Genomic DNA, 22,038 nt, shown 5'->3' on the forward strand with positions numbered 1-22,038 from the left:
GGTATGTTTGGTGCCACTTCAAGGCAAATAATAGTGCTTCCTTCTGTTTAATATCAGGCAAAAAAAAAAAGTATTAAGTGCATCTAGGGTTATGCTAGAGGAGGAGGGGGAGAATTCAAAAAAGAAAAAAGCAAATAATCTAATTTGGACATACACATTGGTTTTGTCATTTGGTTGGTTTTGTTTGTTTAGGGTTTTTTTATCTGAGTCTCTATCAGCAAAACATCTCATCAGCAAAACTACCTGAACACCAGGAGGAACAATGCTCCCCTAATATAATATTGGATAATTGCAGCTCTGACAGCACAAACTGCATGAAGTGTATGAACTCAATAGTTGCATTACCCAGACTAACTCCTTTGTCTATTTTTGATAACTTCCATCCACAGACAAAAACAGTGAACAGAACCTTCACCCTGCAACCAAGAAAAATCACCATAGCACACAAGAGGCACAAAAAAGGATTCACATCTGCTGTGTGCTAAATAAATTAAGAGTTATGAACACAGATGATATTTAAAACACTTTAAAAATCTCTAGCTGACTTGCCAACACCACATTGCAAGGATTTCATCCAACACAGGAGATTATGTGACAATGATACAAAACTGTCTCTGAATAGTTGTGGATGTGGTAGTGGCACACTTCAGTCTCTCCCACATTTATATCAATTTTGCAAAGCTGTGGAGGACAAGACAGCAAAGCAGAAAAAAGAAGCCTAAAAGCATTAAACAAAGTGAATTGTGCTAATCTGCTCAATACACAAAAAATTAATAGAGATTTTTATTTTTTGTATTTGATCCTTTAGAGTGCCTTTAGCAACTCATCTGGAACAACAGACCTGTTTATCCTCTTATTCTACATTCAGGAAAACCCAAAGTTACTTTGCCACACAGAAAAATTGAGTTTATCTGTGAAAATCCACTCTGTAAGTACAGAATTGGGCATCTGAGCTCTTTCCAGGGAATCTCCTATGAAAAGCCAAGTGCTGCTGCATGCAGCACATCCAGAGTCAAGATGAGTTTTAGCTATGGGGCATCTTGTGGGTTATTTTTTTATATTCCATTTCATGAGGTGCACAACTTTCCTGAATAATAATGCAAAAATCATCAGAAATCATCCCTGCTCAATACAGGGGAAACTGCTGTAATTTGAGGGGAGTGATATTTAGTCAGAGGTATTCCATAGAGGAAGGATAAAATTAATATTGGATAAAGCATGCTGGGACATTTTCCTAACAAATATTGATAGACTTGCATTTAGTAATTTTTCACATAAGCACAAACCAACAATTCTAGGGAGGAATGAATTGACGACACCATCATTTAAAAAAAAAGAAAACCAAACCAAAACAGCAAGAGGAAAGTGGGAGAGAAAAGGAAGCATGTTAACCTTAAATTGGATTCTCAAGCTGTTTTAATTTAGATCTCTGTATAACATACACACACACACACACACACAGATACCTATATATATATATATATATATATATATATATATATGCTTTGAAATAGGACAAAAAAGAGATTTTAAATCTCATTATGATCAAATATGAAATTATACAAAGGACAGGTGAGTGTCTCTGGCCCTGAGTTCAACACACAGAACACACAGCACATGATTCATACTGGCTGTGTAACTCATAGTGCCACCTTTTGATGACAAGCCGACGTGGCAAAGATGTTGGTGTCCTGACTCTTGTCACCACTGAGGGCAAGTGCCAATGCCATACATTTTGTACCAGTCCTTGGGCTGGCAAAGCACAGTGATGGCACATGGGACATGCCTGCATGCCATTCTATTGTGACACTCTCTCCCCTTGCTGTTTAAGATTTCAGCAAAACAGTGCTCTCCATGAACAAAGATTGCTCCACCCTTGTAGCTCCTGGGAACAGGAATTGCTGTTGGAAGACTTTGGTTTCACATCAGTAAGATTAAACTAAAGGTGCTCTACAAGCTGGGTGTCCCAGATTGTGTTTTTACCTTGTGTGAGTGCTCCTGTTGGCTGAAGGAGTGGATGGAAAAAGGGGAGAAGGATCTCAGGGTGGACATGTTGTTGCTTAGGTACCACAGAAAGCAAAAGGGTTGTACATGGACTCTAAGGAAGGGAAAGCTCCAGCAGCTCTCCCAAGGAGAGAGCTGCAGTCAGGAGCACCAAGGAAAAAGGGCAGGAGACCTCTGAAGGGTGGAAAAGGCATGAGGAGCTGTAGAAAATTTCAGCCACAAGAGACAGGAGGAGAAGAGAGTAATAATAATGGAGTAATAATAATAGTAGCTGGTCTTAGAAAGCAGCGGACTCCCAGTTTTCTCAGGTGGGGCTGATAAGCACAGCTGTGCTGAGTGATCCTATGTACAAATGACAAATTATGGTTGAGACACTCAAGTTTTTGATATTCAGATTTACCAGAGTATGTCAATATCTTATTCCACTGGAAATCCAAGGTGTAGCCTGCTCCAAAACAAGCAGAGTTGTACAATGTCAGCATGTACAAACAAATAAATCACAGGTATTTATGGGTACAGATCAGTCAGTCTCCTCCTAATTCAGCTGCTGGTGTATTGGTCAGATAAACTGTGCCTTTCCCTCCAGCAGCTGCATGGATGAGACCCCTGGCAGCAGATGGACTTCTTCTGCAATGGAGATACCTGTGCAATGCACACCTAAAGTTAAGTGAGAGGAATCCCAGCCCCGCTGGTTTTTATGTGCATCCCGAAAGAACTCACCCTTTCACCATCCAGAAGCAGGTGCACTCTGAAGTTCATGGTCTCATTAAGAATGATCTCTTCATTTCTGTACAAAATCTGAAATATTCTGCTGTAAACATTGTTTTCATGAACGCAGGTCGAGCAAAGGCTGGAATCACCTGCACAAAACACAGACAAACTCCTGGTGTGATTTCAGCTGGGAGATTAATTTCTATCCTGTGATTTCACTCCAGGGTTACCTAAGTAGTACTTGTAATTAAACACTTGCATTCTCAATAATTAATGGTAGTAGAGCAGGCTGTTATTGTGGGTTGCAGGTTCACTGACATGATATTTAAAGAAAACAAATGTTAAACTGTAGGCAGGCTGGATTTCAAAGTAAGAATACTTGATCCTGTGACAACATTAATCCTATTAACTTTATTTCTAATAAAAGTTAAAGAATCAAATGCTTAACTTGGTGCACCCAGCACCATGTGGACTGTGGGAGTTCACCTGTGAAACTTCATCTTTTATCTGCAATGGCCATCTTTCAGAAGAAAGAGTTTTCTTGTCATCTCTGGTACTCCCAGAAGTTACTACTTGCTTGGGGGGGGGGACAATAGTTAATAGCAGATCCTGTATGTAGAACCTGGAAATGCAGAGGCATCCTTAAATACAGAAACATAAAAATATAGTCGTTTTTTTCAAGATGCCTGTGTAATCCTTCAGGTCCTTGACACATGTGAAAGATGCCAATTTGGTCCAAAAAGTTGGATAAATCAAAGTAACTCAAAAACCAAAACTCTAAGGTTCTCCACATCAAAATCAGCCAATAGCATCACCTGTGCTGTTGTATCAAATGATCATAAATAAACATCACATAAACTGAGGTGGGATTTATCCTTTCTAACTTTTAGGTGCCTCCAGTGTGTGTATTTTGTTTTTTGTTTAATGGAGCCTATGGAATTTAGGACATAATTGACAAAAAATCCGTGCTTTATACTGAGGAAATTTTTTGCTTTAAGTCAACTGCTTTTGGAGCAATTCCCTTTTCGGTAAGAGGAAAAAAAACCTGTGGCTTGCTGAGTTCTACAAATTCACATTGGAGGGAACATTCACTGTACTACAGTGAATGCCTTCCAGAGGAGCCTGCAATGACAGTGTGACTTTTAAATGAGTAACTGGGCACCAGAGTTAGAAACTTTCAAGGTTTGTCTTGGCTGGTAATCAGAATCCCCTGCTAATTCTACTTCTGTAGCCCCAGAGCAATAACAGGTCGCAAAATTTACTGTGAGCTGGTTTTGTCCCCTTCCAGTGCTCAGCAAATGGTATGTTGGAACTCTACTGAGAAGGGGTGCTTAAAAGAAGTGTGCCAGGATTAGTCCTTCAGAGAGAGACAGATGTGTGATCATCATCAAAAAGTCAGAAGGCAATCCTTTTTAGAAAGTATAGTTTTTCAGAAGGTACTTCTTGGAATTTGCCCCTTTGCAGAATTGTTCTGGCACCAGAAGTTGTGGTAAGATAAAAGTCCAGGGCCTGCTGTTTTGTCAAGAGTTTCTAATCAGGACAGGTTTATTCTGCTGAGATTTGTACATAATTTGCTATCATAGGTCAGTGAGTCAAGACTTACAGAGGATTAAATATTTTATGAGGTCAAGTTTGGTTATATAAAAATAAAATAACAGAAAGGACTTCAAAACAACCAAAAAAACCCAAATAAAAAAGGTACTGAAGAAAAGTAGACAAGTGAATGGGGTTTTTTCATTATAAAAATTAGTTTAGTGGTGCCAGTCTGCTGGAACTGGAATAGCATGGACACTGAAATATCTCAAAAAAGAAAAAATCATATGGGGCAGAATTTACTAAATGACAATAAGACCAATAAAATTTGATCTAATTAATTAGCAGAACCATAGTGCTGTCATCCAGGCTACATTCAAATAATTTTCCTATTACTGACTTCTATCAAGCACACCCAAGTACTTAATCCTGCTATTGCCTTCCCACCACCCAATCTGCACACTAGTTATCCATGAAGCCAGGCAGCCTAGATAAATACATATTTATTTTCATGTGCTACACCAATAAGGCTAAAATGTTTCAGCCTGATTAGCTCTTCAAAAGCATGCAGTCATATTTATTTTAATTTAAACCTCATGATATTACAGACACTGCAAAAGTCATATTAGAGGTATAATGCATTCTTACTCCTAGCTGGCAGACAAAGGAAACTTTATGTTATTTGATTTGGATATTGATATACTGGCACTGTTCTTGGATAGAAAGTTTAATTTCATTTTCTTTTCAAACACACTCCTGAGCAGACCACTCCTCATGTGTAATTGCTTTAGGAGCTGGATTTGCAAGGTGGCATCAGGAATCATTTCTGTTGTTGGAAAGGTCAAAGTCAATGTCACGTGTTTGGGGCTGCCTCGAGTCAGAGTATGGTGTTACAGGGCCAAAAATCATTCCGTTTTAAGCAGGGAGACCTCCATGCAGACACCTGGCAGAGAACTACAGCAGATGAGTGGCTGATCCTCCCTAAACACATCCATCCGTGCCCACTTAAGTGGCCACAGGTGGCTTCTCCCTCTCGTAGAGAACACCTAAGGCTGCAGCAGGGATTTCCTCAGAGGAGAACTTGGCAGTGCTGACAGCAATGCAGGGATCCTGCCTCTCAAACCAGAGGGAAATGACAACATCTCATAGATATTTTCCTTCAGGCTGCAGCATCTGCTGGTGTATTCTGTGCTTCAGGTAGGGACCAGGCTACCTCACTCTGCTTGTTGCTGCTTGAAACATATCCTTTACTACTCTACTCCATGACAACATCTTAATCCAGGTACCTTTCCCAAACTTCCCCTAGTTCCTGGGATTCCTTCTGAAACCTGTGTCTCTCTAAACCCCAGGTGTGTCTGCTGGCAGGCAGTGCCACTGAGGTTGGCATTTGTCACAGCTGCCATTGTTCAGAGAGGGCTGCTGGCAGAAGACACAGCAGGTGTAGCCCCTGTTCAGGAGACACAGCAGATGCATCCCTGTGCTCACACAAGGGCCTCTGTCCTTTGGCATAAAGCACAGGAGGATGTGAGAAAGAAGACTGGAACCATTGAGTTTTCCCACATCTCTTTCTAGTACAACCTCAGCTGTTCAAAAATCCCAGCAGTCACAGGAAGCCCAAAGGAGACAGACATGCTGTCTGGAAACTGCTGGAGGTCCCACTCCCAGGGGAGATCTGGAGCTAAAACTCAACTGACCTGCATTTATTCCACAGTTTCAAAGGCTTTGGTGAATTTAAAAAAAAAAAGTCTAATTCTAGAGTAGTGAATTTTTGATCAGTAAATTTCCCTGTCAGTAGATTTATTTGGGATATGTGCAGTATTCCTTATGCTAGAAGGAATCCTGATTCCCTTCCTAAGTGTCTATTCCATTTACTGCTTATTATCTTTGGGTTGAACAGTTCTTCAGTTTATCTGGAAAGTGAAAGAGCTCTCAGGGCTGTGAGAGCCATTGCAAGTATGAAGAGGAGAGTTGTGTTCCACAGGCATTCAGAGAATAAGAAAAGCTTTTTTATGCATCCCTCTCTTACTATTCCTTCCATGACATCCCACCATCATTCCTAGAAATTCCTCCACAGGCTATTGGACAATGGCATTTTTAAAAAGGAAGGGGGAAATGCTTTCATGCACAGGGTGCTGGCACAGAGCAGTCACTGTAGCATGTCCTGCTTTCCCTCTCTCCCATCTTCCAAGTGTCCCCAGATACACTCCAGTCTACCCAACTTTCCCATCTGGGTGTTTCTATAGATGGAGGTTTCTAAATATTATTGCAGCACATCATACAGAAATTACTCATCTCTTTAAAGATTCAGAGAGAGGTTATTTAGATCCTGGAGGCCCTTGAAAAATTCTCTCCAGATAATCTTATAAGAAATGAATTGATGGATAGGTGACCTGTAAACAATTTTGTTACGTATTTAAAACCTAATTTAGTGAGAATAGAAACCATAAAATTCTAACCACTTCCAGGACAAAGGCACTGAGGTGGGTTGGGGTGGAAGGGAAGGGAAGGGAAGGGAAGGGAAGGGAAGGGAAGGGAAGGGAAGGGAAGGGAAGGGACACCACCAGAAACCTTAGCCTTGTACAGAGACATGTGGCAAACCCCATTCAAAACCCCTGATCAAACCCACTTAACTACAGCTTTGTTGTTGGCAGTGGGTATAATTAGATAAAGTAGATAATGAAATCATCTTCTCTGGACTGTTGTGCTCTTTGTGTTTTGGAGGAGTGTGATATGCCAGAACAACTGGCATTTCTCATTGAAAACACTGAAAGTGTTTTCTGAATGTTGATCTTGTGTTCACTGAAACTGAAGTTCAGAAACACTGAAAGTGTTGCTGGACAAACTGGCAGTGTCCCGCAGCTGGTGCAAAGCTGTGACAGGGACTCAAATTTTGCCACTTTTCAAATATTCTCATTTGTGTAATTTCCCCAAGAGAACCCTCACACCACTCCCATTCATGTGAGGAGAGGGATACATTTCTAGGGAAAAGTTATGGAAGGTGGTGGCAATATTCTTGAAATTTCTAAGATCCTAATGCACACACCAGATAGATGAGCACTCCTTCTCCCAAACTCCAATGGTCAATTATCCCAATTGTTCACTCAGGAAATTCAAATTATACATTTTTCAGCTCTGAGGATTTATAGCATTCTTTCTCTGCTTTCATCATGCCTAAATTATATCACTTTCCTTTGAAATATTTTATTTGAATCCTCCTTTACTCTTTTTTTTAAGTGCTATAAAAATAATTTGAGAAGTTTCATGATTGTTGTAAGTCAATAACCCTCCCATGGAGCAAGCAATGACACATGCATATCTCAACCTCTGACTTCAGCCAAGGAGAGACTCTGAAATGGCAAAGTTTTGGTGTAGCTTGATGAGACTTGAGATAAATTATTTCCCCAGAGCCACCAGGGTCACATGAGCCCTTGCTGTTTGCAAAGCCATAGGATTGGCTGGTCCTTGTGCCGTCAGCATTGTGTCTGCTGTGTCAGTGAGCGGAGTGCTCCAATCTCACCAGCTAGAATCTTTCCATCATTACATTTCTGACTGTGCTTCCTCATGATGTCTCTACCTGCCAAAGAAAACTGGAATCAATGTCAACCAACAACCCTTTCAAGAATGGCAAGCACTCCAGTATGCAAACCCAGATTTGCCCAGAAGTATTAATCTTTGAGAAGTCATGGAGGTATGTTCATATTTATTTTTTCTAGGCTTTAAAACATAAATTCCTTGTGGCACAGCCCTTATCAAAGAACCAGTGCATGAAGAATTCTTCTCTGATAGGAGGATACCTTGAAAGCCATGAGTGAGTTTGTTTTTGGAAAGGTTAGAAAAGGAAAGCTAAATGTCCTTCATTACCTCATTTCTCATTACTTTCTAGCTCTTCTTCCAACAGGCACTAGAAGCCTGAAAAAATCCTTGGAGTTGGTTCTTTGATTTATTTTAAAGTTACTATCATACTAAGAATAACTTTTAATAATGTTAGATTTCTCCACACAACCAGAAGTGTGAGACGTAAATGAAACATGAAAAATTTGTTTCTCCAAAGGAAACACATTAAAACCTCCTGCACAGAGAATTATATCCTACACAACTTTTCTTTTAAACCTCTAGGTCTTGGCTACAGAATGCTGAGAATTTCAGGGAAAAACGAACCACTTCTACTCCTCTGTATATTTTTGTTTATATAGTTTAACTTCTGAATTTAACAAAGGAAGAGCAGAGACAGCATTTATCTGAACTCTGTCCTCTATTCTGCAGCCCATAAAAGTATTATTAATTAATACTTTTTCAAAGTGAGGAAGGGGGAATTGTGGCAATTCAGTCCTTGCACGCTGCTGCTGAAAACATTACATTGCTTCCTATCCCTAGTGCAAGGCAGAGAACAAAGAAAGTAATTTTTTATTATTATTTTAAATACAAAATGATAACTCCAGGCCTTTGAGAAGGACAACTTCAGGTTTACAACCAGCTTTCTCTAGAATTAACTCTCTGCAGTTTCACGAGCTCTGTGTCAGAGGTTTAAAATAAATAAGGAGTGCTTAAACAGTCAGGAAAAATCCATATGGAAAGCAGATCTAACTTCAGATCTAGCCTCTCTAATGTCTTTATGACTATAGCATTGGAAATTAGATAATTACTCAAATGCTGGCAACTTCTTGAATGTCTCTTGCTATCTGGGAAAAGCAGTATTATTATGCTGCTATTCAGATAAATGGAAAAGCAGGATTCTGCTAAGTTTTACTTTAATGAAAGAGATGCTCTTCAATAATGTAGGGAAATCAAGACACTGCAGCTGTAAAAAGAGCTTTACTGTAAATGTTTCTTTATAAATATTAGTGCACACTTAAACATTTGTATTTCATCCTGATTCATGGCTAATAGAAGCATATCATACTTGTGTTTCCACACAGGAAAATCTCAGATGCAGATGATATCTTTAAAGGCAGATGGGCTTCATTCTCCTGGGTCACTCCTGCACAGACAGGGGGAGGGCACTGCAAGGCACTCACTTGAGAATGAGCTGTGAACGTTTTGAAACTTTCCTGCCCACAAACATTATGTCGCTGCCCACACAGCCATGTGGTGTCAGCAGTTCATGGGATCTCTCTGGATCTGCCTCTGTGGAAAGCCGGCTGTCGGTAAATCCCAGCAGAAGGCAGCTTGAACCCGGCTATGTGACCTCACCCCAGAGCACTTGGAAGCATTTGCACAGTCAGTTAAACAGGGGTGAACAGGGAGGTTGACAATAAACAGGTAGAGAGACCATCATAAAATGTTGGAGCCCTGGATGCTGAGAATTTCAGACTTTCTGTGCTGTCAGGCACTGACCCCCAAGAGAAAACCACATTTGACCTGAGGCCATGGAGAAAGCTTCCAAAATTGAATGATAGAGCTGAGTTGATGAGTGTGTATTTTGAATAGAAGCTGAATTATCACATGGTGGGAAACTTAGAGTCTAATGTTTTAGAATATAATAATATGTATAGAGCTAAGATGGAGGGTTTAGGGAGGAGGCTGGTCCTTTTTCTTTACCTTCTTCTTCATGGGTTTGGTTGTATTTTGTAATTGGACAGAAAAGTCCACATTGTGGGGCACAGGTGATTGGTTACTGGGTTAAAAGGAAAAATAATTTAGGTGTCATTTCTTAATTGGACAGTTTATCCTTCAAAGGCCCTGTAGAGAGAGCTATGTGGCCATTTGATACTTTGAGCAAATATTAGAGCAAAATACTCCAGAACTCACAGCTTGTGAGACTGTGGCATAGATAAGAACTAATGAACATCTGAGTCTGAACAAGAAACACCATCTCACAATTTAATCCTGACCTTGGCAGGAAAGAAGCAAAGAACCCATTAATAAAATAATCACAGAATCACACAATGGTTTGGGTTGGAAGAGTTTTTTAAGATCCTCTATCTCCAATCCCCTGGCAAGAGCAGGGGCTGCTTCCACTAGACCAGGCTGCTCCAACCCCATCCAACCTGGACTTGAACATCTCCAGGGATGGGGCAGCCACAGCTTCTCTGGACAACCTGTGCCAGAGCCTCACCACCCTCACAGTAAAGAAAGTATTTCTTCATAACATCTTATCTAAATCTCTTCTCTTTTAGATTAAAACTGTTGCCCTTTGTCCTATCCCCTTTTTGTGTAAAAAGTCTCTCTCTCTTTTAAGTACTGGAAGGCTGCAATGAGGTCTCCCCAAAGCATTTAAAATCTCAGTCTGGACTAGCTGAAATCCACCTACCTGTTATCTGAGTGACCTTTACAGCATACAGTATCCTGGTTGGTACTGCCATAAATATAACCCAGATCTCTCTCTTGGATGGCCATCTCACTCACCCATCCATACACTTGCTGTCCTGTTCCTTGGCCTTTACCATCTGAAATTCCCACTAACCTCACAAGTAGAGCTGGTTCTTGCTCAGAACCCCTACCAGAAATTAAGGATTTTCTAGGTTTCCTTGACACCTCAAGTTTCTATTATTGTCAGAATTCTTAAATACTTGCAGGCCACTCTATTTTGGTATATTTAGAGAAAATTAAGACATGTAAGTGTTCCTTATATGGAGAGTAGGCCATCTTTCCAGAACCTAAGCAAGCACTGTGCTGCAAAATGTAAGCAAAGGAGATCAGAAAACCTTGTGCAAATATCCCTGTTTATCTAACTTTCTTTTTTTCCTTTACCATCTGTTGGAGCCATATGCCTTCTTAAATAAGGGCTAATTATAGGTCTCCACCAATACTAATCAAACAGTGGTAACTGTTGCAAATTTCAACTGGAATTTTCATTTCTCCTTGATAAAAAATTCATCCAAGCCAGGTTCTGAGAGGGTTGCCTTTCTCTGCTTTTCTGGACTTAGGTACACAGCAGTAAAAGCTGTCACACTCATGTCCATGTTAACACATGGGAGAAATCCATAAAAAGCTATGGACATACAAAGAGTACAGCTCCCAAGCACATTAGGTGGGGTGACTTTGGGACAGAAAATGACTGTGTCTGATAAATACCCACTGACACATTCTGGAGCAGAGCTCTTGGTGATTTGAGTTTTCCTTCATTGCCCCTGTGCTGCTGTAGTGAGTGAAAGAGAGGAAAGAAACAACTTTGTCACAAAATCCTCTTGGTTTTAGCACTGAAGAACTGGAGCAAAGATAGATCCAATGCTAAAATTAAGTTCTGGAAGAGAGATTCCAGCCTATTTAGAGAACAATATATCTACTAATGAGCTCAAAAAAGACGAGACTTCACTTTCATGTCCAATGAGCATTTGTATAAATGTCCATTTGTATAAATGTCAATTTGTACCATTCAGGCAAATGTTTTATAACTGTCTCCAGTGTCAACATCATTCTACTTTGCTGTGTAATGTGAAAAGACAAAAAAAGACTGAAGGATAAAAAATAATCCAGTCCTAAATATGACAAATGAACAGTTGAAGTGCCTTTTGAAAACCCCAAATACTAAATAGCTCTTTCAGCATAACAAGACTCTGGCAATTTCAGACTGTTGTACTGACCTTCCAGGAAGTTTAGAACTATTCTAGCAGAAATTAAGACTAATAAAAGAAAATAAAATAAAAGAGAAATTAAAAAAAAAATACGGTTTTAATTCATTCCACCCATCAGGTAGAGAGTTTTTTCCCATTATAGCCACCCAGACCTCCCCATGTAAATGAGGGGTGCACAAAGAAGAAAGAAATCACTTCCAGAATTTCATTTCAACTTGTCTTTTCCTCTGGCTACCAATAAGAAGATTCTCTTCCACTTTTCTCACCACTGTTCACATAATGCTTTGGCAGCTGGGAAACCCAAATGTTTAGAGGTCCAGAAATGTAAGAGTTGAAATACATATATAAAAATGTGACTATCTGTATTTTACAGACATAGATATTGCAATAGTCCACTGGTTATTCCCTTAGTGTCTCACAGCATGTCTGACACCCTCTCATCAACACAGCAGCTATGGATTCAAAAAGAAAGGTCCTGAGTTAAAATCCCAGACCTAAAGTCAAACTGTAAAATAAAGATTTCCCTGATGTATCTGTAACACTTTGAAGTCCTGCATCAATGGTATAGATTGGGAACTAAATGCTTCCTAATGTGTTATTTCAATGTCTCCTGTGTTCAAGAAGGTGATGCATGGAAATTGTACATTTACCAAACTTTTATCTTGAGCACTTTGGCCAGTTGCACTTTATGCAGAGGGTAAATTACTTTGAGTTGAATATGAAAAACATTTTATGGCAAAATAATAAAAAATATGAGAAAAAAATTCTAATTTTTCAGATATAGGATGTAGTTTCTAATATTCCACTCTAAAATAAAAATCCTGAGGATTCAGTAAGGGCTTCAGACTTGCAAAAAAGGCTTTGAGGTCCTACAGATTTTTTCCCTCTCTGTACATACCAATAATGAGGTATTTCACATCCTTTCCATGGTTAATCTTGAGAGTAGTTAGAGATAAGAAGGAACCTGATACAAGATAGAGATACAAGAACCCTGATATCTCAGCTGTAACTGCTGCTGCTGTTGAGGGTCTTTCATTCTACAGCCTGCAAGTTCAATGTAGAGTGTGATGTTCAGGGTGGGTTTGTCACACCCACATCTGCAAGGGGATCCCTCTACATTCAGTTTTTCCTCCACATTTCACTGAACTTGTACAGATCCCTTGCTCATTCATGAGAGACCTGATCCTACTGCCCAGGTGGTCTCTGATTCTGATCACTAGATTTGATATTTATATATAATGGGAGAAGAAGTAGGAGCACATCCAGTCCTTGCTTGCCCATAAAAAGGTGGAAGAGCTCTACAAGTCCCCAGGTCAACATAACGTGCTCTAAATTAGATGTTCCTCTCCTGGCCCAAGTTCTTTCCATAAATCACAATACAATCCTTGCTCTGGAGACATTTCACATGTACAGTGCTGATTTCTCAAGGCAAAGAAATTACAAAACAGCCTCCAGAAAGGAAGTGAACATGATGGAGACTGGCAGAGAAAATAAAAAATTCTCCTAAATACTAACCCACATGAACACAAAAATAAATTTTGTTTCTTTTTGGTGAGAAACAATTTCTGTTAAAAATAAAGCCAATATCATTATGAAGTAGCTTCTAGGTAAGTAAAGCATATTGCTAATTTGCCACAGGAAGTGTTTCCATAAGCCATAAACTTAATTGAAACCCAAAATGTTCTTATGTGTGTTTTGAATCCTTTAAATACTCCTTTGAGCAGATATTTTTAAACTTCCCATCCAGCTGAGAAATGAGATTGCTCCTTTCCTAGGTCAGCCAACTCTTGCCTGATTAATGATTTAATTGCTGTCTATACAGCTCAGCACAAAAATATAATAGATTTTTTTTCTTATTTATTTTCTTTCCCAATTAGACTCCATCAAGCCCTGCCACTGCATTTGTTTTGTTTTTTGTTTGTTTGTTTGTTTGTTTTGGGGGTTTGTTTGGGTTTGGGGTTTTTTGGGGGGGGTTGTTGGTTTTTTAGGGGGGAGGGGGGTGGAGGGTTTTTTTGGTTTTTTGGGTTTTTTTACTTTTTTGTTATGCACTTCATCTCAATTGAAATCTTCGGGCTTCATCTGTATCACACAGATATAAATACATAGCTAATATATATAAATATATAGCTAATATATATAAATATATAAATCAGCAAGAGACTGATCCTTCTTTGCCAAGGCAGGTCAGGCAGGAGCCATTTGGGTTTCTCTCTGGGTTCACTAAAATGCATTTCTTTTCTCTCTTCCTGTGATGTGCCAAAGGTATCATTAGCTGTTCTCTTTCTTTGGGCTGTTTTATGTAAGACCATTCATTGCCTTCAGTCTGAGTTAGGGGTCACTCAAGAAAAGGATCACTTATTTCTTTCTGACCAGTCTGGGTTTTATTTGGCATAAACTTTGCATACACATCACAGGTCTGCAGTGAGCTCTTAAATGGAGTAATCACCATAAGATAAAATGCCTTTCACCTATAACCCCACCTGCCTTTCACAACAAAACCCATCTAAGACTTTGAAGTGGGCCAAATCCTCTGGATCCAAAAAATCTCATATAACCTCCCCTGTACTCAAAAGTTTAAATGCCTTTACCTCCCCAAGTGAAAAAATGGTGCCAAAAAAAGGCCTTATAGCCACTATAGACAGTGATCTTGCACAAAGTTATGGTCAGCTGCTCAAGTTAATCCTGCAAATCAACAGCAAACCCGGGAAGGAACTCATAGAATGGTTTGGGTTGGAAGGAATCTCAAAGCACACTGGGCCTCAGCTTCCAGGCAACACTGAGCCTCAGTTTCCCACAAACTTCTCCTTTGCTTTGTCTCTCATTTAACCAGCTCACACTTAGAGAGCTGAATTTTTCTTCAACATTTACCACACTGCTTCAGCTGCTGTATCTACCTTGGCTGAGAAATACTGCTGAGCCTGGATGTAAGTCCTTTATGGCTCCCACATGGAATCAATTGTGCCAAAATTTCCTTAGATATTTTTGCCTAGTGACAATCATACTTTTTTGTCTAAATTTATCCATCAATATTCCCAATAATTTTGAAACTAACCACTCCAAGTGCAGTCTGTGGAGACAAGGTTGAGCTGACAATACTCAGGACATGATTTGCAAGGTTTGAATTGAAGTCCATTTCCTGGAGGCATTATAACTTTATTCAAAGTTCACAGAAGATAACAGAAGAGACTATGTTGCAGCTGCTTACAGCTAGCTCCCTTCCTAACTTTTAAACTCTTTCCCAAAGAATGATAATATGAATATTATATATTCAAGTGACATAACTTTGGAAAAAGATATCATTTCTGCTGTTAAAGTTAAACTAAGAGAATTTGATGGTAGGAAAGTCTGAGAGAAATACAGGAGATTCCAACTGGAAAATATTCACAGAATCCCAGGATCACAGAATTGTTAGGGTTGGAAGGGACCCCTGGAGGTTATGTAGCCCACTCCCCTGCAAGGCAGGTTGCACAGGGACTCATCCAGGTGGGTGTTACAAGTCTCCATGACCTCTCTGAGCAGACTGTTCCAGTGCTCTGCCACCTTCCATGTAACAAAGTTCTTCCTCACGGTGAGGTGGAATTTCCTGTGCTTTAGTTTATGGTCTTTGCTCCTCATCCTCTCTGGGCACCACAGAAAAGAGTCTGGCTCCATCCTCTTGGCACCCACCTTGGAGATATTTGTTTGCATTGAGCTCAGTCTTCTCTCCACACTAAACAGGTCCAGCTCCTGCAGTTTCTCCTCTAAGAAAGATGCTCCAGACCCCTCATCTACTTTGTGGCCTCTGCTGGACCCTCCCCAGTAGCCCCTTGTCTTTCTGGAGCTGAGGAGAGCAGTGTGGCTCTCTCATTCCAGATGTGGTCTCACCAGGGCCAAGGAGAGGGCAGGATCACCTCCCTTGACTGCTGGCCACACTTTTCCTGATGCACCCCAAGACACCTTTGGCCCTCCTGGCAGCAAGGACCCCCTGCCATTATTGCACTAATCAGGAAACTACAAACATAAAGTAGGGTAAGAAGACTCAAAGCCAGTAAAAACAATGCCTCTTCTCCTTTCAATACTTCTACAAATGCCTAAAGCCAAGATGTTGTTTTCCATTACCCAGGGAATAGTGATTTAGGTTAAGCTTGTTCTACAGATATTAAGATGCTGAAAAAAATTACAGTGCCTTTAGAATAAGGCAGTTTTCTACATGCCAATGTCCATGCAAGCTCAGCTGTCCTTGAAAGTGAGAGCTATGGGAAATCATGTAAGAGTGGAATCATGTCCATGGATATGAATCACTGGGAAAAGGCCAAGAGTTAGCTTGTGCTTATTCAAAATTAATAAAGAGAATTTAAAGGCTTAAGGGTAATATTTCAAGCAGAAAAAAAAAAAGACAAACTTTTTGCAGACAGATTTCTCAAGATTTTCCATCCTGTTGACTCTCCTGTTTGTGAGCCAGTCCTGTAGCAATGATCAGAGCTGGAAGGTGACAGTGGGAGCTATTGTGAAACCCCTTAACAAAATAAACTTCAAATATGAGATGTGCAGAGTCAGATAAGGTGATTACACCAATATTTTGAGAGGATTTTGTGCTTCTCCTTAATGTATTTTTTTTTTAAATACATGGTTGAGGACAACATAAAACCATGGGCCAAATTCTAATCCTGTTCCAGTGACCTCAGCACTGAACTCGACAGTAGGCACTCCTGTTCCAGCTTGACCAGATACTTGGTCTGGGGTTCTGAGTAAATGACAAGTGATTGGATTAAAATCCTGGCTCCATGTTCCTAAAGCTGGATCATTAACACACATAGAATCACCCCATACTCTTCTATACCCAAATCTGGGCAAGGTCTCCCAGTTCTCTGAAGCATTATCCAGCCAGCAGACCTTTCTGGAGGAAAAGGACTTATCTTTTCTTTGAAAAACAACAATTTTTCTGGTTTTTCTTAGTTGCAGCTGAAGTTCTGCATAGGATAAAGGCAAGGAGTTTCTTTCCAAAATTGAATCTTGCAGAAACTGTGTCTAAATCAGCCAGAATTACAGCTGAACAGCTGAGTGAATCTTAATTTCTACAACCAGCTGAATAATTTAAAGCACACTAATATCAACACCTGGTAAATGTTTTTTTATCTTGTTGCAGTTCTCTTCATTTCTACATTTCTCTGGCTGAAATTACTCAAATTCAACTGGTTTTCTTTCATACTTTTCATATGGACTTGGATGTCTTTTTGAGAAAATACTCTGTCAGGCAAGAACTGCAAGTGCACCACTTTCAAGAAGATTTAATGCAAAGCTGGGTCAGCACCTCTGAAGAGAACTCGTGCAAGAATGGCAACTCTTTCTTCAGTGCAGCTGTGCCTTTCCTGCTTGAGAACACTCTTGAGTCATTTGCCACTGGGACACTTCTGGGAACTCTCTCAAAATGTACCAAAAAGGGATGATTTCCCACTCAAGCCTGCAGAGCTGAGAAAACAAAAACTGCCTACTAGAATAGGTGTGTTTCTTTCCTGCTATAATTATCGAAGATGTTTGGTTAGGCTGAACTCTTCCTAACTGAGAATGGCTTTTCCCTTCATGCTGTTCCCTTTCAGAAGCAGTTGTATATTAAGGGCTATCTTGCACTCAGATTGTCTCAAAACTTGCAACAACAAGGATCTGGTGGAAAAGAGGAGACACTTTGATCAACCCATCCAGCCACAGCTGTTACTAATCCTTTATCTTTTCACTTTGATTTAAAAGTCCAGTTAATGAACTTTTAAATCAAAAATGCTTCTGAGGTCCCTTTGGCCTCTGCTGAATTACACTGGCAAGGATGGGGGTGATATCAAAATCAGTCCCTTAAATGTGAGGTTTGGGTCAGTGGAGAATAAACTTTTCAGTGGAGTATAAAGTATGCTATGACTAATCCCCATAGAGGCATTGCTCCTTCCTGAACTTTTTTGGCAAAACAGGATTCGATCATTTCTCATTTGTACAAAATCAGCACCAACACAGTGTTTTACCCTGTCTCTCGTGTTGGAGGAGCCATCTGAATCAAGAAGTGTAAGTGAATGCAATTAAACTCCTGCGCAGGAATGGGCTGCCTGCCTCATGTGTCTACACTCCCCCTTTTCCCTAAGCTGCTGATGGACCTAAAACCTTGAAGAACAAGAAGAGGGTTTTATCCTTTTTACCCATGAGTAAATTCTACATCACAACTCAGACTAAAAAGCACTTATTTAATCTATAGTTATCACCCTGTAAAAAAACAAAGTACCTCTTCCCACACTTCCCCAAACATTATTCAGCATCTTCTTTTGCTGGGCAAGGCATCAGGATTTTGTTTGCAATCACCAGGCAAGTGACCTCAGAGAAACAGGCAAACACTCAATTCTGTTCAATTCACTGGAGTTTTCATTAATTGGCTGCCTAACAGGGATGTATCTCCTCAGACACCCCTACAACCTTCAGCTGAACACAGATGCAGGGAGCCCTCCCTCTCCTCAAGATGCTTGTCACTAATGAGTCTCAGCTTCCTTGCATAAGCCAATTTCCCATTCCACATAGCAATTATGTAAATGAAGGTGAAGTTCCTGATAACTTCCATTGGTTCCACTTGGCTCACAATTAAAAAGAAGAAAAACATTGAAAACCTTTCGCTTCAGTCTGGGAAAAGAACTGCTTACCCAGAGAAAGAAAAAAATGAAAAAGGAAAATTTTAAATGGGCTTTCCTCTTTATCCCAAAAGGACAGCAATAACTGGATGAAACACCACTTCCAGATGATATTCAAAGAGTTTCCTTCATTGTGTGTAGTCATTCAATTTCCTGTTGCAGCTAACAGCTGCCAAAACCAGGCACTGTCAATGTAAACAGTGATCAGTATTCTACATTAAATCTCTTTGACATAACATGAAAACCTCCAATTTTTTGCACAACTTAGAGGCAATGCATCGCATGAACATTTTTATGGCTTTGCCACATCCTCACAGTGTGGATTTTCCACCTTTACCCCTCACAATGCTAATTGTAGTTACTGCTCAAGTCTCTTTTGCAGGTGAGAAACTGAGGCTGGGCTTTACTTGGACCTGTTTCCTCAGGAGTATTCAATTAAAGTCAATGTAAATTAGGCCTTTGAGGGATATTGAAGACCTGCATCTAAGTGCCTAACATTGGAGAGAGAGCCTGCTGGACAGTAGGAAATAGAAATCACATTTCATAGTTCAACAATAGTATAAACTCCTTTTTCTCCTCTTCTCTTCTTTAGTATTGTAGAAACTTCTATCACTAGAAATGAAAATAAAAAAAAAATTCTAAAGTTTAATGTTTCATCTCATTAAAACCTAAAACTCAATTCAACAACGAAAAATAAACATTTTAAAACCTCCTAGCCTTCTGTTTTTAATGCACAAAAGAGAAATTCATTATAGAAATCTAAACCTTACTGTTTGGTTCCTGTGTGTAACACTGGTACAGAGCCACACAGCCTTTCCTTGGATTCTGTCAGAGATTCTTTGTAGTGTCCTCCAACTTAGGCCTTGAGCCTCTGAACTCTGGTGAGTGCAATTTCAGTCAAATATTGTAATATCTAGTAACACAGAAATCCTGGGTTATTTGTATCACAGATTTTTCATCTCCCACAAATATAATACATTTTTAATATTTACTAATTTTATTTCATTAGTAATACTTTAGTAGTGTTTGAATGGCACTATTACACTACTTTCAACTGCCTGAGACAGAGGGAATTAACCCTTGATATTTTTGGAAACGTCACATGGGGAAACCTCAAATCCTGACTTCCACATACTTATCAGAGACTATTGATGAGGTTCCTCAGATCCACCTCATATCAGCACTGCCCTTTGGTTGCACTCACTAGCCTTGATCAAAATTTTTAGGATGGGATCTGTTTCATTTTGGTCACAGGAAGGGCAAGCAACAAATTTGTTTGGGTTTTTTGGGTCTGTTTTGTTTTTGGTTTGGTTTTGGTTTTTTGTTTGTTTTGGTTTTGTTTTTTGAGGTTTGTTTTGTTTTGTTTTTGCTTTTTGTACTATCAGTGGCAAGAAATTAAGAATTAATAGCAGGAATCACTGTAACCTAAAATTCATCCTTCAGACCTGTGGAATGAAGTCCTTCCAGGGTTACTTAGGAGGGAAACTTGCACTACAACCTCAGGCTACTCAATCTGACTCCAAGACTGCCCAAGTCTGTAATTATTGCTAAGATCATGTGAGAAGCTCCCATCCCTCCTCCTGAGTTTGGGAATCCAATGCCAAGACCAGCAGACAGAGAGAAAAGAGATGATTTAAATGTATCAGGGGCATGGTAGAAAATGTGCCTACATGTGCAGAACTCAAACCTAAAGCCAAGTGATTTTCACCTGCATAAATGGCTTCCAGGTGCAGTGTGAGATGAGAGATAACAGATGGGCTGACATAAATAGACAAATCCAGGAAATTACTGGATGATGTTGGACTCCATGACTGGAAGTACTCTCAGCACAACTTGGCTGAACTTGCTGAAACCTTCACCAAAGCACCATTACTCTTGGAAAAACTTACATTATTCAGGGGAAGAGAGGAGGCTCAGGGAGACCTCACTCAGGTGTTCCCATCATTTTCTGGATAAAACTTGACCCCTGGTTATACAGTTTTCTTCTTCTGAGAAGGCTTGCAGACAAAACCAACATTATTGTTGGCCAACATCTCTGCTGGGCTTTGTGTGAGTTTTTCTGGAGTGAAAATTATGGGAAATAAACTTGGCATGATACCAATAATTGCACAAGTGTGAATGGTGCCAGTCCTCTTAAGATAACACCCAGCAAACTTCTCTCAGAGCAAGATACAGGATGCAATGTGATGACAAAGACATTTAGCACAAGTGCAGCCTCTCAGGAGGTAAGTTAGCTCAGGGAAGGTGTTTATTAGGTCACCTTGATATTATTTATTAGGATAAACCAGGATAGAGTCAGGATAAAGATCTTCAATATATATTTTTTACACTTGGCAGTACAGACAAATGTTTCTGTTTACCTCACAAGAACTTGGCCTCAAAGCTGAGTTAACTCACAGTAACAAGACATGCTGAGATGTGCAGGTGGAAAGTGTTAGACAGAAGTGGCAAGACCTCATAGCTGTTAATAAAAAAATACTACATAAATATCATAAATCAATGTATCTAAGCTGTTTAAAATTAAATAGATTTTCCTCTCACATTTTAATTAGTTTGTCCTGTTGCTTCTGAAGATATAAATATGCATCTTCCTTTATACAGGACAGTCATTAAGGTCAAGTTTCTCAGAAAATTGAAGAGCACTGCCCAGTAAACAGGAAGGTGTCTACATCTGACTGAGAGCAGCCCAGAGGTGGAAAAGGTATTAAAGAGAAAAATTTCCACTAAAGTAGTATCTGGCTGCATATGTTGTGCTACTCAGGTACTGTGCAGAAGGGATGTAACTAAGCTGGTGGGGGAGTGATTTTTGCTGCTTGAGTTTCAAAACTCCTTTCCTCTGAGCAGCCCTTGACTGCACACTCATCTCAGCTGGTGTCTGTTCCATATTCCCAAATTGTGCAACCAAGATTTGATGGTCTTGGAGCAAGTGAGGCAGTGCAGCTTCGTCCCAAGGGAGCTCTGCACTCATCTGTGCGCAGCATGGGACGCACCTGGCCCCAGAGGTGTCCATCACTCACAGACTCTCCCAGAGGAGTCTCCTGTATTGCAGTGCAGGAGAATGGCAATACTTTTAGTGGGCAGGTAAAAGAAGTAGTTTTATATTTTCCTTTACACATAATAAGAGAACAAGTCCTAGGCCCCCCCTTCCCTCCCTCACTGTGTCACCCACACTGCAGTGCTGAGGGCCAACACCTTCCACAACACAGTCCCTTATTTCTTGCCATGAAGGACTGCAGTGCTGGTAAAACTCCAGAGCCTCTGGGTGTATTCAGACTGTCAAAGGCAGAAGTTTGTTCCCTGCTGAAGATTTTCCAAATGGATACTAGTAAATTCTGACATGTTAATGTGTAGGGGTTCAGGGAAAAATATGTTCACAAGCAGAATTATTCTCCTAATTTTGGATGTGGTACAGCAGCTATGATGAAGTTGCAGCATAATTTCATTTAGGACATCAGCTGCATTTAAAAACCTCCCACCTAGAAGAAAGTCAGTGGTTTTAATTACATTAACAGACTCCCAGATTTCTGTTATCACTGCGACTCATTATACAGTGTGTAGTAGAAATAGTAGGTCAAACATTTCCCTCTTTAGATCTGCTGGTTTATTCCTTAAAATGTAAACTAATCATTAAAAGTTTC

At 39.9% G+C, this 22,038-nt stretch overlaps 1 protein-coding gene across 1 annotated transcript in view; it reads right to left on the reverse strand.

The window, feature by feature from the left end:
- Positions 1-22,038, reverse strand: part of FAM135B (family with sequence similarity 135 member B) — a 201,622-nt gene that overhangs the window by 78,363 nt on the left and 101,221 nt on the right. The window contains exon 4 of the mRNA XM_036401048.2: positions 2,725-2,864. Coding sequence (XP_036256941.1) covers positions 2,725-2,864 — 140 coding nt within the window. The remainder of the gene's footprint in view (positions 1-2,724; positions 2,865-22,038) is intronic.

This window comes from Molothrus ater, chromosome 1, assembly GCF_012460135.2.
Source record: "Molothrus ater isolate BHLD 08-10-18 breed brown headed cowbird chromosome 1, BPBGC_Mater_1.1, whole genome shotgun sequence".
Lineage (NCBI taxonomy): Eukaryota > Metazoa > Chordata > Aves > Passeriformes > Icteridae > Molothrus > Molothrus ater.